General features: G+C 37.3%; 1 protein-coding gene across 1 annotated transcript in view; it reads left to right on the plus strand.

Moving 5' to 3' along the window:
• Positions 1–15,317, plus strand: part of plxnb1a (plexin b1a) — a 197,024-nt gene that overhangs the window by 76,388 nt on the left and 105,319 nt on the right. The window contains exons 2-4 of the mRNA XM_030139228.1: positions 4,314–4,375; positions 7,330–8,203; positions 11,421–11,663. Of these exons, the coding sequence (XP_029995088.1) occupies positions 7,331–8,203; positions 11,421–11,663 (1,116 nt within the window). The 5' untranslated portion in view covers positions 4,314–4,375; position 7,330. The remainder of the gene's footprint in view (positions 1–4,313; positions 4,376–7,329; positions 8,204–11,420; positions 11,664–15,317) is intronic.

Here is a 15,317-nt window from a genome sequence, read left to right on the forward strand (position 1 = left end):
ACAACAACATACAGACGCACAACAAAACACATACACACAACACACAACAACACCAACAACACACAGACACACACACACACAGACAGGTGAGATGGTGTTGTGTGTTTGTCGTATCAGCCTGTTGTCAGAGGTACAGGGTTAGTGTTTTGCGTCGTCGGCAGCAGCAGCAGGTATCTGTGCACACACACCCTCTCCTCAGCGTCATGTGCGGAGCGTTGAGCCGTGATAATACAGAGTTCAACTCCAGGCCCAGGCGTCGTGTGTGTGTGTGTGTGTGTGTGTGTGTGTGTGTGTGTTTGCCTACTTCTAAACTACAGTGTACACAACCATTCTAGTCATGTGAGGGTTCCTGCCGAGGTCAGGGAAAGGTCTGGAACCTCTTTAATATTTAAAGGGGTTTTTATCTCTAATGGTGGGGGTCTCCGTGTGCATAAACCACTCTGTGTTGAGGTGTTGAGTGATGGCTGTGGAAATGGGAAAAGCACTTGTTTCTGACCCTCCAGCGGTAATAGATTCTGTGGCGGCTGCTGTTTAGTCACTCAACACAGTGCTTACAGTTTTTCTTGATTGCTTTGACCTGCTGAAAGAAACTGGGATCCTCTTGGTTTTTATCATCCCTCTCTCACCAGAGCAGAGGTCAGGTCTTTGCAAATGTGTTAACCCTTTCTCATAAGATTGACACATTTTTTTTTACACCCTTTTGCAAAACAGTTAACACGGATGTCATTCAAGCAGCCTAAACTCCATTGTCGTAACTATGGTAACCAAACTTGGAGAAGCTGCGTTCAGCTTCTGTGTTCCACATGTTTGGAACAAACTCCCAGAAAGCCTCAGATCAGCTGAAAAACTCAGTTTATTTAACCCTTTCATGCATACTGGTCACTCCAGTGGACAGTTATTCTCCAGCTGTTCTCTTATATATTCATGGGTTTTGTTGTTTTAGTTCCATATCATCCAACACGGTGGACACTTATGCACCATCCCATATACTGTAATCCATAGCATTACTGTAACTTTTCTGTTCTTGGTAAACCTGATCTGCAGTAACATGTTTTGGTGTAAATCGATTACTAATTGTTATTAGGCCAGGGGTGTCAAACATGTGGCCCGGGGTCCAAAGCCTATGCCTATGCTTTTCATTGCTTCCCTGCTGTAATGCTTTTAATGTTTTATGTAAAGCACTTGGAAGTGTCTTGTACATGAAATGTGCTAAAGAAATAAACCTGCCTTGCCAAACAGAAATCATATAGGGTTCCTGCAGGGTCTTAAACAGTCTTTAAAGTGTTGAATCTACAAATCTGCATTTAATACCGTTAAAAAAAGTCTTTAACTCTTTCGGTGCCAGACAGTTAAGGGGCTAATAAGCCTTAAAAGTGCCACAGAATTTGGCCGTTTTTCAGTATTTCGCGTCGTTTTTATAATCGAAGTCTGAATTGTCATCAGAACTCATTTTCTAGCAGATGGGACTGTTTTGACAGATCGCTGTGTTTACGATATTACTACAAAATGGCCATCTAATTTGCATATGATTTCATTCATAAATTCATTCATAAAATTTCCCAAGCAGAAAACGAAACGCGAGCTCTTCCTTGGTCAAAAACCGCTCGGTAACATCCGACCGATTGCTACTTAGATTCAAAACGCACCGGACGCAGCCGATTCATTATTGATCGTAATTTGCAAGAAGATTTGAAAGAACGTCATCGAAATGTGAGAAAGAAATGGGGGTGGATGGTTTGTTTGTACACAAATATGGCGTTTTCTCCAAAGCCGATCTGATCGGCCTGTGGCACTTTAAAGGTTGTATTCGTAAAGCCGATTTAATCGGCCCATGGCACTGAAAGAGTTAAAAGATGTTAAATTTGTTATGATAGGTCTTAAGTTATATTGCCATAAACTTGTTGGCTGTGTTGTGTTCAAATGTGTCTGGAAAATGTCCAAGATTCAAAGAAAGTAATGTTAGTCGACTCAGCTCCAACCTGACAATTGTATTGTTTTTGGTTTCTGTTTGTTTCTTTGTTTCTTTTTATTTTTTCCTTTGATAACACTATAGCAGCAAAACTATCGGTTGAATTCATACTTGGCTTTATAGATTGCCAGTTTACATTTTGGGAAAAGTAGGTCAAAGTTCAAATTTTTTTAAAATTAATTTTTAAAATCTTTTTTTCTTCTCCCATATACTTATAATGGCTGAAATTTCAAATGTTTATAAAAAAATCAATTTTGTTTCAATTTACTTCAGACTTGGCACATATATCTCTATATACAGGGTGGGGAAGCAAAATTTACAATATTTTGAGGCAGGGATTGAAAGACAGTGTATGACCAATTAGTTTATTGAAAGTCATGAGAATTTATTTGCCACAAGAAAATGTACATAATAGAAAATGTTTTTATTCTATGTGTCCTCCTTCTTTCTCAATAACTGCCTTCACACGCTTCCTGAAACTTGCGCAAGTGTTCCTCAAATATGCGGGTGACAACTTCTCCCATTCTTCTTTAATAGTATCTTTAAGAAAGTCGACATTGTTGTGTGATGTTCTATTGGTAGCATGTTCTAAAACGCCCCAAATAGCAGAATGCAGAGGGTTTAGATCTGGGGTAGAAGGCGGCCATAAACATGATTCCCCAAAATTGCTAAAGTTGGATTTGTTGCTGTTGTCAACAAGTGTTTTGGTGTTCTTGTGTAAGATTTTAACTTCAAATCATATTTTACTGCATTTCTAACGGTCTTGTTGTCTACCTCAAGTTCAATTGCCATTTTTCTCATGGATTTGGTTGGATCCTTTAGGATTTTGGATTTGAGAGCTTTAATAAAAGCTTTGGTACATTTTTTGTTGCTTCCTCCACTTCCAGACTTTCTCGTAATAGTTTTACTCATAGTCATTCTCTTCTTTCCATTACAAACAGTCTTTATGGACACTCCAACTATTTTTGAAATCTCCTTTGGTGTGACGAGTGCATTCAGCAAATCACACACTCTTTGACCTTTGTTTTCCTGATTACTCATATGGGCAAAAGTTTCTGAAAAGGTATGGATAATAGTGTTAGGTATGATTATGACATCAATATATGTTTGGTTTCAAAACAATTGACGTAGTGCCTGCTGAGGAAAAACAACTAAATGTTCATTGTAAATTTTGCTTCCCCACCCTGTATGTGCCAAGTAATTGATATACTGACATCACCACATGCATAGATATGACAACATCAGCTGGATCGATGCCAAAATAGGCTACAATACATGCAAGGGGCGGGGTTTGTTGTGCCTGACACCACTTGTATTGAAATTAGGAACCAATTATAGTTAATTTCGCAGCCCCGGTGAGAAATGATCATAGACCATTCAGTTCTGTGTACAGTATGTATGTAATATTCAATCTCTGCTGGTGTAAATAAATACATTTTCCTAAATTTTAGGAGTCACGATCAATGGGGAGGTTTAATGTGGTATGGCATCCTTTTATTTCTTATGTAGTACAGCTGGCAATGCACTTCGACTCCGGATAATGTGTGCTGTGTACAAAGTGGAACCCTTTAATTTTTTTAATTTTTTATTTTTAATTTTTAATTTATTTTTTTTTTGTGGCATTTTATACCTCTGTTATATGTCTCAGTAGTCGCTTTTCCTTTGGACATCTGTGCAAAACTGTACCGAAATTTACTAAATGTTGAAAAAACAGAAGTGCATAATGTCAGTTTTGTTTTGTTTTCTTTGTTTTGTTTTGTGATCTACCCTGGTGGAGGTCTGTGCTCTCCGAGTGCTTTTCTAGTTTTGGTTTATTTTCTGTAATATTTACAGTATTTCATTTTTCAGCCACAGTTTGAAAAAAAAAAAAAAAAAAAAAAAAGACATGAAATCAATCAAATTTGCTTCATAGTGTTTCTGCTTCTAGATCCAGTTCTTTGCAAGACACCAAATTTGGCCCACAGGGTTTGTAGAAAAGCAACAAATGGCACAGGCATGAAAGCTCACACAATTACAAGCAATGGCGTATTGATTCACACTGGGCGCTGGATTTTGTCTGATGTTGTCCAGTGTGTAATGATTGATTGGAAGAGCTCATATGTTTGTTTGCAAGTTGTGTTGTTTGAAGACAAACTTAGACCATGACCATGAGTGCCACAGTTTAGGCCTGTGTGTTAACTGTTCTGAAAATGTGGAGTGTGACTTAACTACTGCATCAAAGTAATGAAGAAAAACTGTCAATTCAAAACAGTGTGTGAATAATCAAACATTACGGGGATGTTGAATGTAGTTTCTAGTTGTTTTTTGTACAGATTGAACTGATTGTATGTGTTGTTTTTCACAGACAGAGATGGAGGGAATGGGGTATGAATGAGGAAGTCTTCAGCTTAAGGAAGAACATAAATGGTGAGAAGTTAAATTAATATTAGTATTAAAAATACTAAGGTGTACATACTAAGAACACAACGCATCAAACACAAAAACACATGAAAAACTGAAGGTCTCAGCAGGAAATAAGCCTAAAACTGGTGAATGTACTGTTCATCATGCCTTTGACTCCCTCCTGTAAAAAAAAAATAGAAATGAACAATGTTTTTATTATATTTTATTAAAAAATGGATAACTCCTGAAAACATAGAGCTACAACTCATAGCTGATAACTATGGAACTGAACATCAGTCTAATTAAAAATAACTAACTGTTTTTCTTTTTTTTTTTGTTCTTTTTAGTTTTTACTAATATCTCGTAGGAAAAGTTGTAAATGGGTATTATCATATTAGTGTATGTAGGAAAAAGGATGTGTGATATTGTTATACTATTATTATTATTATTATTATTATTATTATTATTATTATTATTATTATTATTATTATTATTATTATTATTATACCATTAATAATCATACAAAATAATAATGGCTATATAATGATCATAAGGAATAGAAATTGGGGGTAGGAGTAAGTAAGTTTTTACTTCTTCTTACTCCTTTTTGAGCATGTATAATTTAATTTCATTTGTTTTATTATTATTATTATTATTATTATTATTATTATTATTATTATTATTATTATTATTATTATTATTTGCTATTATTTATTTATTTGTTTATTTATTTTGTTGTTTGTTTGCTTATCAATCATTTATGTACCAGTATTTATATTTGTTGGTTGATTTTGTTTTGATTTCACTGTCTACATGTTCGAAATAAAGATTTAATTCATTCATTCATTCATTCATTCAACTACTACCTACAACTATATAATAATACCTATAACATTATACCATAAAAATAAAAAATGAATAAATAAATTAATGAATAATAATAAAAAAATATATAACACCTAAAACACTAATACCTATAATAACTTTATAGTATCTACGACTGATTTTTTTTCCTATTATTTTGCTTCAGTTAGGGGTTCAGTTTCCTATTGTCAGAGATGAATTTACCAGATTTATCTGATCTCTGATTCACCCGACAACTACAAACTGAATGTTTCTTGACCATAATTCTTCATATGTTGATATTTTTCATACATCAGCTGTTCCCATTTTCCCTCCATTTTATTAACTCATGTATTTAGCTCTTTTATTATTAATGACAGCAAGAAAGTACTTGTTACTTTCATGTTACCATAAAAAACACCTCTACATGAAATATAAATAACGTTTCCAACTTCTTCGCTTTCTTTGGTGTTAAAAGGTCTCAGTTGATCATGACATCACTTTGGAATCATACTATTTGTTTTTCCTTTGTACTGAAGACCCACGTGTTTACATTATATTTTTATCTAACCCCCCCCCCCCCCCAGACTAAATAAATGATGATGACTATGACATCTGCTATGACATCATATACATCATCAGGATGAAAAAACCACAGTAGAAAACATGACTCAAAAACTGATCAAGTATAAATTTGGCAGAGATCCCCTGTGTCAAGGTTAAAGTGAACGTCAGTTTAACCCTTTCATGCACGAATTATGACAACCTTAATCAAGATTTTTTTCCCTGAGTGTTTTCATTTCTCTTTAAACATGAAAAAACAATGTGATTGAAAAATTTCTTATTAAAAATAAATAAATAAACAGACAAAATAAATAAAAAGTAAAAATTAAAAAAAAAAAAAAAAAAAAAAAAAAAAAAAAAAAATAATAATAATAATAATAATAATAATACTCAGCTGGACACCATGCATTTAATTTTTGAAGCAAAGAAACACATATTTACTGATAAATTGTGTGAAAACTATGGGGGCGGGGGGGGCTTGTGATTTTGGGGGTTTATGCTCAGGGGAGATCTACACAAAGTCATTCATGTCAGGAAAGATATGTAGTGTCTTAAAACTTTAATAAAGATATGTGTAAAAAAACAAAGCAAACAAACAAACAAAAAAGCCATGAATGTACAAGAGAACAGCTGTAGAATAGCTGTCCACTGGAGTGACCAGTATGCATGAAAGGGTTAAGTGTGCATAAAAAATTCAGACTTTTAGACAAAATAATTGAAGTTAACCCTCTGGTATTCGGATGCGCCTTTTAGGCACACTTTGCACTTCGTGTTAAAAAACTTCATATTATTTTTCACAATTTAAATAAGGTTAGAATTCAAAAGTTGTTCATTTTTGCATGATCTTTAAAATTCTGGCCACCAACTAAAATGTGCACATTGTAAACAAAAGAAAATTACAAGACTAGTATCTGTCTCCCAAGTGTGCCTAAAACACACTATTTCTTCCATTTGATATGTATGACTAGAGCTGACCTTGATTTACAAAAATAAAATCAAATTAGAGCAGAAAAATAAATCAATATATAATATTTAATAGTTTGATTTATAGGTGTGCATTTTACGCACACTTGGTGACAGATGCTAGTATTTTTGAACATTTGACCTAGTGCCAAAAATAATAATGCGAATTAACCAATGTTCCTGTTAATCATTGACATATGCCAGGCTGCAAAATAATATGTGATCCACTTTTTATGTAGTATATTTAAAAACTCCTAATTTTTTTGTGTTTTTTGCATTAAAAAATGGTTTGTTTACGTTACAAACATGGCATTGAAAGGGTTAAAAAATGTGACAATTATTGAGTGTTTGGTATTTTTATTTACGGCTCAAGTTGATGAAATAGAAAAAAGTGTAAAAGAATTAAAAACAAACTGTATGAAATTTTTTTTGACATTATTCCACAAGTGTGCGAAAAAGGCACACTTGGTGCTTAGTACGGGCCTTGCTGGACAGGATACTGGAGGGTTAAAGTACTAATGCACGTGTAGAAGGACATCATTTTGTCGTTTGAAGCTCTGTTTTGTTTAACCCTGTTGCTCACAGCCTTCTTCTGGTTTCCTCCTCAGAATGTTTGCCATGCTACATGGAAAGGCTGTGAACTCCACCCTGCTCTTGCTCCTCATTTTCATCATTTTCACCACCGCCCATGGTCGCTCTTATCCCCGTTTTTCCCGCAATGACACTGCGTTCCAGCACCTGGTTCTCCACCCGGACCCCTCTGTGGGGACGGTGTACGTGGGGGCCCGGGACCACCTGTTCCAGCTGAACGGATCAGACGGACTTCGACTGGAACAGGAGGAGACGACCGGCCCTGTGACCGACAGCAAAGACTGCCTCCCTCCTGTTACCGAGTTCAACTGTCCTCAAGCAAGAAGAACCAGCAACCACAACAAGTTACTGCTGGTGGATCCACACGGGCTGCAGCTGATCACCTGTGGAAGTGTTCACCAGGGCACGTGTCAGAAACGCAGCCTGGCGTCGATCAGAAAGGTTCTGTTTTCCACCGAAAGGCCTGTGGACACGCAATACGTGGCTGCAAATGACCCCCTGGTGTCGACGGTGGGGCTGGTGGTCAGGCCTCCTGGTGGGGAAAGAACAGTCATGTATGTGGGGAGGGGCTACACAGCTAGCCACCCCCCCATCTCAACCCGGCACCTTTCATCAGAACCGGTCTTTTCCTATGAGGAGACCGCCAAGTTGGCTGTAGCCGGCCGTCTGTCAGAGTACGACCATCACTTTGTAACAGCGTTCACGCGGCGCTCGTATGTTTACTTTTTGTTTTTCCGCCGTGACATCAAATCGGCATCGAGGGAGTATCGAACCTACGCTGCACGGGTGTGTCTGGATGACACCTCCTACTATTCATATGTGGAAGTTCCTCTGGTGTGCCGCTCACCGTCGTCTCCATCCAGGACTTACAACCTGCTCCAGGCAGCCCAGGTATTATTACTACAGCAACTCATTATTATTTAAGGTCATTAGGATTATTTTGCACAGTTATGGTAATTATAGTTTAAATTAGGCCGTGGCGCAGTGGATCTTAGCTCCGCCTCCCTCAATGTAAAACAACCCTCTACTATTTCTGTTATTTAATTTCATTTCCTCCTGGGTTCGATTCCAACACCAGTCAATGGGGGTGGGATCTTTCTGTGTGGAGTTTGCATGTTCTCCTTGTGTTTGCGTGGGTTCTCTTCGGGTACTCCGGCTTCCTCCCACCATCCAAAGACATACACTGATGGGTTAATTGGTTAATGTAAATTGCCCATAGGTGTGAATGTGAGAGTGATTGTTCGTCTCTATATGTCAGCCCTGTGATGAACTGGTGACATGTCCAAGGTTTACCCCGCTTTCACCCCTAAGTACCTGAGATAGGCTCCAAGTGACCCCCGTGACTAGGGATGGGAATCGAGAACCGGTTCTTTTTGAGAACCAGATCCCAGTTGCTCGATTCCGTGGAATCGTTTGCCTGCCTGCTTAACGATTCTGCTTATCGATCCTGCCTTCGTTGTGCATGCGTGATGACATCACACGTACGTTGCATTGTTTTGGTCAGAACGTAGCCAACATGGCGCTGAGGCAGAAACGGTCTAAAAAAGACGACACCAGGTCCACGTGTAACACTTGAAAAGCCTCCATTTCTTCAAAAGAGTGGAATCTCTCCAATCTGCTCAAACATTTGTCCACAGCATGTGATTCATTTGATTTGCTACTTAGCGAGACTTGTGAATCTAGCGGCAGAGTGAACACCAGGCCGTCATCCGGGCCCAGTTCTGGTTCTGGTGCGGGCAACAAATGTCGTACCCCCTCAAATACATGTTTCCAAATGTAGGGGAAAGGAAATGAGATGCACAACAACGGGAGAGTCAAACCAGTTCCATGTAGTGGAAATGTGGCAATAGAGGAATTGGTAAAGCATCTTTAGTTTCACTTTCACTGTACCCCCCCCCCCCCCCCCCCAAAAAAAAAAAAAAAAAAAGCAGACCCAGCGTCATCTGTTATTATTATTTGTACAAACTGTATATGTAATATTTTCTGTGCAGGGGTGGAAATATAAAAGACAGTTAATGCAAACACACCTGTTTGTACTCTTTTATTCCCTCACCCAATGAGAATCGATAAAAGAATCGATAAGGAATTGGATTGATAAGCTAAATTGATAATGGAATTGGAATCGTGAAATTCTTATTGATTCCCATCCCTACCTGTGACCCTAGTGAGGATAAAGCAGGTTCAGAAAATGAATGAATAAGTGATGAATAAAATGATAAATTAAATAAACTATGAAGTTGAATAAGTGCAAGACGACCAAATTGGCTACATGAGATGGGATTGTCAGACGTCATGTCATAACACATTCTATGATTCGAGTATCTCAGTACATCAACATCAGTGCGCTGTTTATCTAAACCATGATCTATTCTAAACGTATCCGAGAATTCTAGAGCCTACAGCAGCTTTTTCGGCTTGTTTTTAAAATGACCAAGACAAAATCATCTACCACCACTATATATAATTACATATAGCATACAGATAGCTCATTAGGTAATATTGCTACCATTTATATCCATGGTTGTTTAGCTCAGTCGGTAATACTACTGACTGTGATGTGGTTTGAATACTGGTAGGAGCAAGCAGAACTATTTTACTCATGCAAATTTTAGTTCATTTTTAATGCCTTGTAATCTACTCACACTACCAATGGGTTAACCTGTTTAACCCTGACCCTATTTTCAAGGGAAAAACGCCTAAAAAGACATACCCAAAGTAAATGAAGAATTACTTCACAATAATAAGGTTCATATGGATGTTCTTGGTGTCTATGGATGTTTAGAGACCTCACAGATTCTATTCCCATTGTCTAAAATATTGTATCTATTACTATGCCTGAGTAAACTGTTTTTTTTTTGGCTGGATTGACGATGATATGCATAAATTAATTGTTTGTGTCGGAGATTTTTAATAGCTTATATTTCACCCCACAAAGATTAAAAATCATGTTTGAACATTAAAGTTTGCACTAAAATACACTTTTGATGTACTTTTATTAACATTAGGGTCTAAACTTTGAGCAAAAGTTGAAAAAAAAAAAACATCCATTGTCCTGATTTATTATATTTTTATAGTAGATGAATATTAATATAATTTTTTTTGGCCCGTGGGCTGGCTGATAGGGCTAAAGGGGTTAAATGATGAAGCCTAGACATTAAACTGAACAAAATAAAACAAACAAACAAAAAAAAAAACAGCAATATCATACAGACACTCATGAAATAAGATAACCTTTGACCATAGACTCCACAACGGCTCCCCCTCCTCACAAAAGCCAATTTAACATCTGGTGGTAATCACCTCTTACAAAAACAGCTGGATCAAACAATTTCATCTCTAATTCCAAATCATTTCATTTTGGCTGATACTTCTTATTTGACGTCATCGGTTTATCAGTGGTATTTTTGTACATTTCAGTAATTGTGTTGGATTAAGATACAATATTTCAAAGACAGAGACGGAAATGTTCCTTTTGTGTTCCAGAAATGGCTCTTCCTCATCATTAGGTGTACTTTAAATGTATTAATACTCCACTGTTTGGCTTATGCTGTACTACAAAAAATCTACAAAAAATGGATACAAAAGGTATATAATAATGGTCAACTATTTATTTTATAATATCCATCCATCCATTATCTTCCGCTTATCCGATGCTGGGTCACAGGGGCAACAGTCTAAGCAGGGATGCCCAGATTTCCCTCTCCCCAGACACCTCCTCCAGCTCTCAGCTATTTAATAACATGATTTTATTTTATTCTGCTTTGAAATGTTTTTAAGGAATATTATTGTCTACTTTTAGTACCTTTTAAATTATGGATGGTGTTTTATATGTATTGTGTTTAATGTATATTTTTAGTGTGGAATGGATGTATGGCTGTGATTTCTATTTTGTATAACTTCTGCTGCTGCTGTCTTGGCCAGGACGCTCTAGCTTTTTTCCTGGTTAAATAAAAGCCACGGAAAAAAAACTAAATAAAAATAGAACAGAACAAAACAAAAATGGAAGAACACCCAGTCCTGCAGCTAAAACATCTGAGTTTACTCGAAGGTGATGCTGAGGGTAGCTGTAGTACAGTCTGTTTAACTTTCCCTGACTTTGTTGTAACAGGTGGGACAGGGTGGAGGCAGGGAAGGCCAGAATCTGCTGGGAGTCTTCTCCACCCGCATCAGCTCCACAAACAGTGGCCCGCTGGACCCCTCCGCCCTGTGCATTTACCCCCTGGATGAGCTGGACAGACACATCGACTCCACCCGCGACCTCTGTTACACTCAGGACGGGCAGGTGGAGGGGGGCGCAGAGGTGGCCTACATCGAGTACGAGGTGAAATCCAGCTGCGCAAACCTCCCTTTGGTAAGAAACAACGACTACAACTGTCTGATACAGAATACATATTGGCTAAAATTTGCTTAGAGGTCTTGTTTCTGTCTTTGTGCATAAGAAATCAATAGAAGTGAATCCCCAAAGGAACTTTGTGTTGGTAAATGCAACTTATGCAAATTTACAGGATTTCAGTTCTGTTGCAACATGTTGATGGTCATATGAACTATGTTTTCAGGTAAAAAAATGTCCAATTTCATCACAATTAATGCTATATTTTCATGTCACAAATGGCCAAGTTAGATTTTAACTGAATTTACCTGAAAAACAAATATTCTATTCTTTTAGATTCCCCACTTTTTCTTTCAAGATTATATCCTACATATCACATGTTTTATTTTTACAGGTTCAATATGGAGTATGGTGCTGATCCATCCTGCTTATGTTACGCCAATACATACATTAAGAATGTCACACGTCACTTTAGAAATAATCAGTTTTCTAATAATAAGCATTTTTATAAAGAAATAACAATTCTATATTGTTATGTACTCTTTAGTATGATGATAAACTATACAATATATAATTCAGATCCTAGTTTTTGCACAGGGATCATTTGTGGAAACGGTGACATGGCTGCCGAGCATCAGTATGATGGGATCTGTAACAACCATGTCACATCCGTCCACTGCCACATTTTGTGTTTTTGTGTCAGCTGTTATTGTTTTAGCTCCACAATACTAACATTTATGAATAAGAGGAGAATTAGCAATAGTAAGTATATAAGTTTATTACTAATAAAGTACTGGTACTGACCAGAGCATCATGGGTAATGTCACGTCCGTCCACCAGCAAAAGTTTTCACATACACGTGCTATTCAAAATCTAAAATTTCTGAAAATATAGCTTCCACTGTCAAATAATATCAGTAGTCTGTGCACAAATGTATTAGCATTATTTCAACACAGTTCTATGCATTTCTTACAACTTTTTTTTTTTTTTTTTGACAAAAATGGCCACTCATTTGACCCCCTAAGTAAATTTTAGCCGATGTACTCTGTCAGTGGTGTATGGATGGATGGATGGATGGGTGACAGATAGACAGAAGAAAGAAAGAAAGAAAGAAAGAAAGAAAGAAAGATGTGCTTTATTTATCCCAAGCTGGATAATTACAGTGTAGCAGAAGCATCACACACATACAATAAAAATACAACACAAGAGTAGACATGAGTAAAAACACAAATACAACACAAGACCAAAAACTATACATAATAAATTGCAAGTATAAAAAGATTTGGGTAGAATCTGGATATTAACTGTAATGTGCTAAAATAGAACTGTAAGGCACAAAACAAGCTGTATTATTCAGAATGAGTAGGTGCAAAATGACATTTAAGTTAGGGCTGTCAAAATTAACGCATTAACGCAGATTAATCCATCATCATGATTTATCTGATTAAAAATTTTAACGCAATTAACCCATCTGTAGTGCAGAATCACTCTGAACGTCTCTGGGAATGCATTTTGGGCGGTTTGTCCAAGTAGAGTCAGCATCACACATGCGCAAATGGGCAATTAATATAGATTAAAAATGAAAGATATTTAATCGTGATTAATAAAAATTAATCCACAGCAACCCTGTGTTTAATCTGATTAAATATCATTCATTTCTAATCTATATTAATCGTGTTTCATTTTGCATGAGCAAACAGACTCAAGAAAGAAGGGAATATATATGCACTTAATATGTTTATTCAACACCTTCAACAGTTTCAACAAAATAACTTGAAACAACTGTTCCATCTTGGTTTTTTCCTGTACTTATATTATTACCTCCGCCAAGGAGGTTATGTTTTTGCCAGGGTTTGTTTGTTTGTCTGTCTGTTTGTCTGTCCGTTAGTGTGCAACATAACTCAAAAAGTTATGGACAGATTTTGATGAAATTTTCAGGGTTTGTTGGAAATGGGATAAGGAAGAAATGATTAAATTTTGGTGGTGATCGGGGGTGGGGGGGCCCACGGGGGGGGGGGCATTTCCAACAAACCCTGAAAATTTCATCCAAATCTGTCCATAACTTTTTGAGTTATGTTGCACACTAACAGACAGACAGACAAACAGACAGACAGACAAACAAACAAACAAACAAACCCTGGCAAAAACATAACCTCCTTGGCGTGGGGGGGCCCACGGGGGGGGCGGGGGGGGCACTGATCAGCCTTGGCGGAGGTCTGCACTCTCCGAGTGCTTCTAGTTGACATTATTATTGTTTGACAGCACTAATTTTAGTGCAAATAGATTTTTGAGCAGAGACATCAGAGGTGAGTTATTTTTGAGTAAGATGGAAGGTGGTGGGTAAGATTTGCTGAATCTGGCCGTATGATGAAGATGAAGTAGAAACTAGAAGCACTCGGAGAGCGCAGACCTCCGCCAAGGCTGATCAGTGGCCCCCCCCCGTGGGCCCCCCCATGCCAAGGAGGTTATGTTTTTGCCAGGGTTTGTTTGTCTGTCTGTCTGTCTGTTTGTTTGTTTGTTTGTCTGTCCGTTAGTGTGCAACATAACTCAAAAAGTTATGGACAGATTTGGATGAAATTTTCTGGTCTGTGCCCCCCCTGTGGGCCCCCCCACCCCCGATCACCACCAAATCGTAATCATTTCTTCCTTATCCCATTTCCAACAAACCCTGAAAATTTCATCAAAATCTGTCCATAACTTTTTGAGTTATGTTGCACACTAACGGACAAACAAACAAACAAACAAACAGACAGACAAACAAACAAACAAACCCTGGCAAAAACATAACCTCCTTGGCGGAGGTAATAAAAGAGTATATAGTAATGGATGGGATAAAGCACCTGATGCATTGTATTGTACTGTGCATTGATATTTCTTATGAAAACATGCAGGTATTTTAAATGGATTCCTCTGGTCCTTGGAATGATGACACATGAACGTTAAAACTACAGTCAGTCTGTGTCTGTCACAAAAACACTAACCTCAGACTTTGTGTATTTTTTGTACAATAATAACACTTGGGAACAATTTGAAAAAAAAAAAAATTCTGTTGAGTTAGATTTTTATGCTGATTAAACCTAAAATTGGCATGCTGATTCCAAAATTGCAGTCAGTATTTTTTGTAGCACGTTAAGTTTTTTCTCCACAGCTTACCCTCCAGATAAGCAAAATTCCACTGATTAGCTGTAGTAAGACTTGCCAACTGATTACAATTGGACTCATCTACAGCTACGTGGCAACTTGTTTGTGCAGTCACAATTGAGACAGTGCGGTGAGAGGTGTGTGCAGCTCCCAATAGGTCAGTACTATCAATATCTGCAAACAGAAAGCTAGCATAGTAGGAATTAAGAGGATTTGTGCTGGCTTTTCTCTTAACCTTGTAATCATGGGCATACCGTTGTAAGTTCTATTTCGTTTTATGCTGTTTTTTTTTAGTTTTCAAAGCTTGTAACTATTCCATCTTAGTGTTTTATTTACATTGGTATATATTTCCTTTGTTCCAGATCATGTCTGCTCCTGCTACTTCTCGTCGTAAATGCCTAAACAACCCTGACTCCTTTTGCTTTATTTGTGGTAGTTTCACCATTCCAAGTCAGAGGGCAAACATCAGTGCCTTTGTCAAACAAGCATATTTTGCATACTTTAAAGTAAAACTCAGTGATCAAGACAAGCCAT

This window comes from Sphaeramia orbicularis, chromosome 7 (assembly GCF_902148855.1).
Source record: "Sphaeramia orbicularis chromosome 7, fSphaOr1.1, whole genome shotgun sequence".
In the NCBI taxonomy this organism is placed as follows: domain Eukaryota; kingdom Metazoa; phylum Chordata; class Actinopteri; order Kurtiformes; family Apogonidae; genus Sphaeramia; species Sphaeramia orbicularis.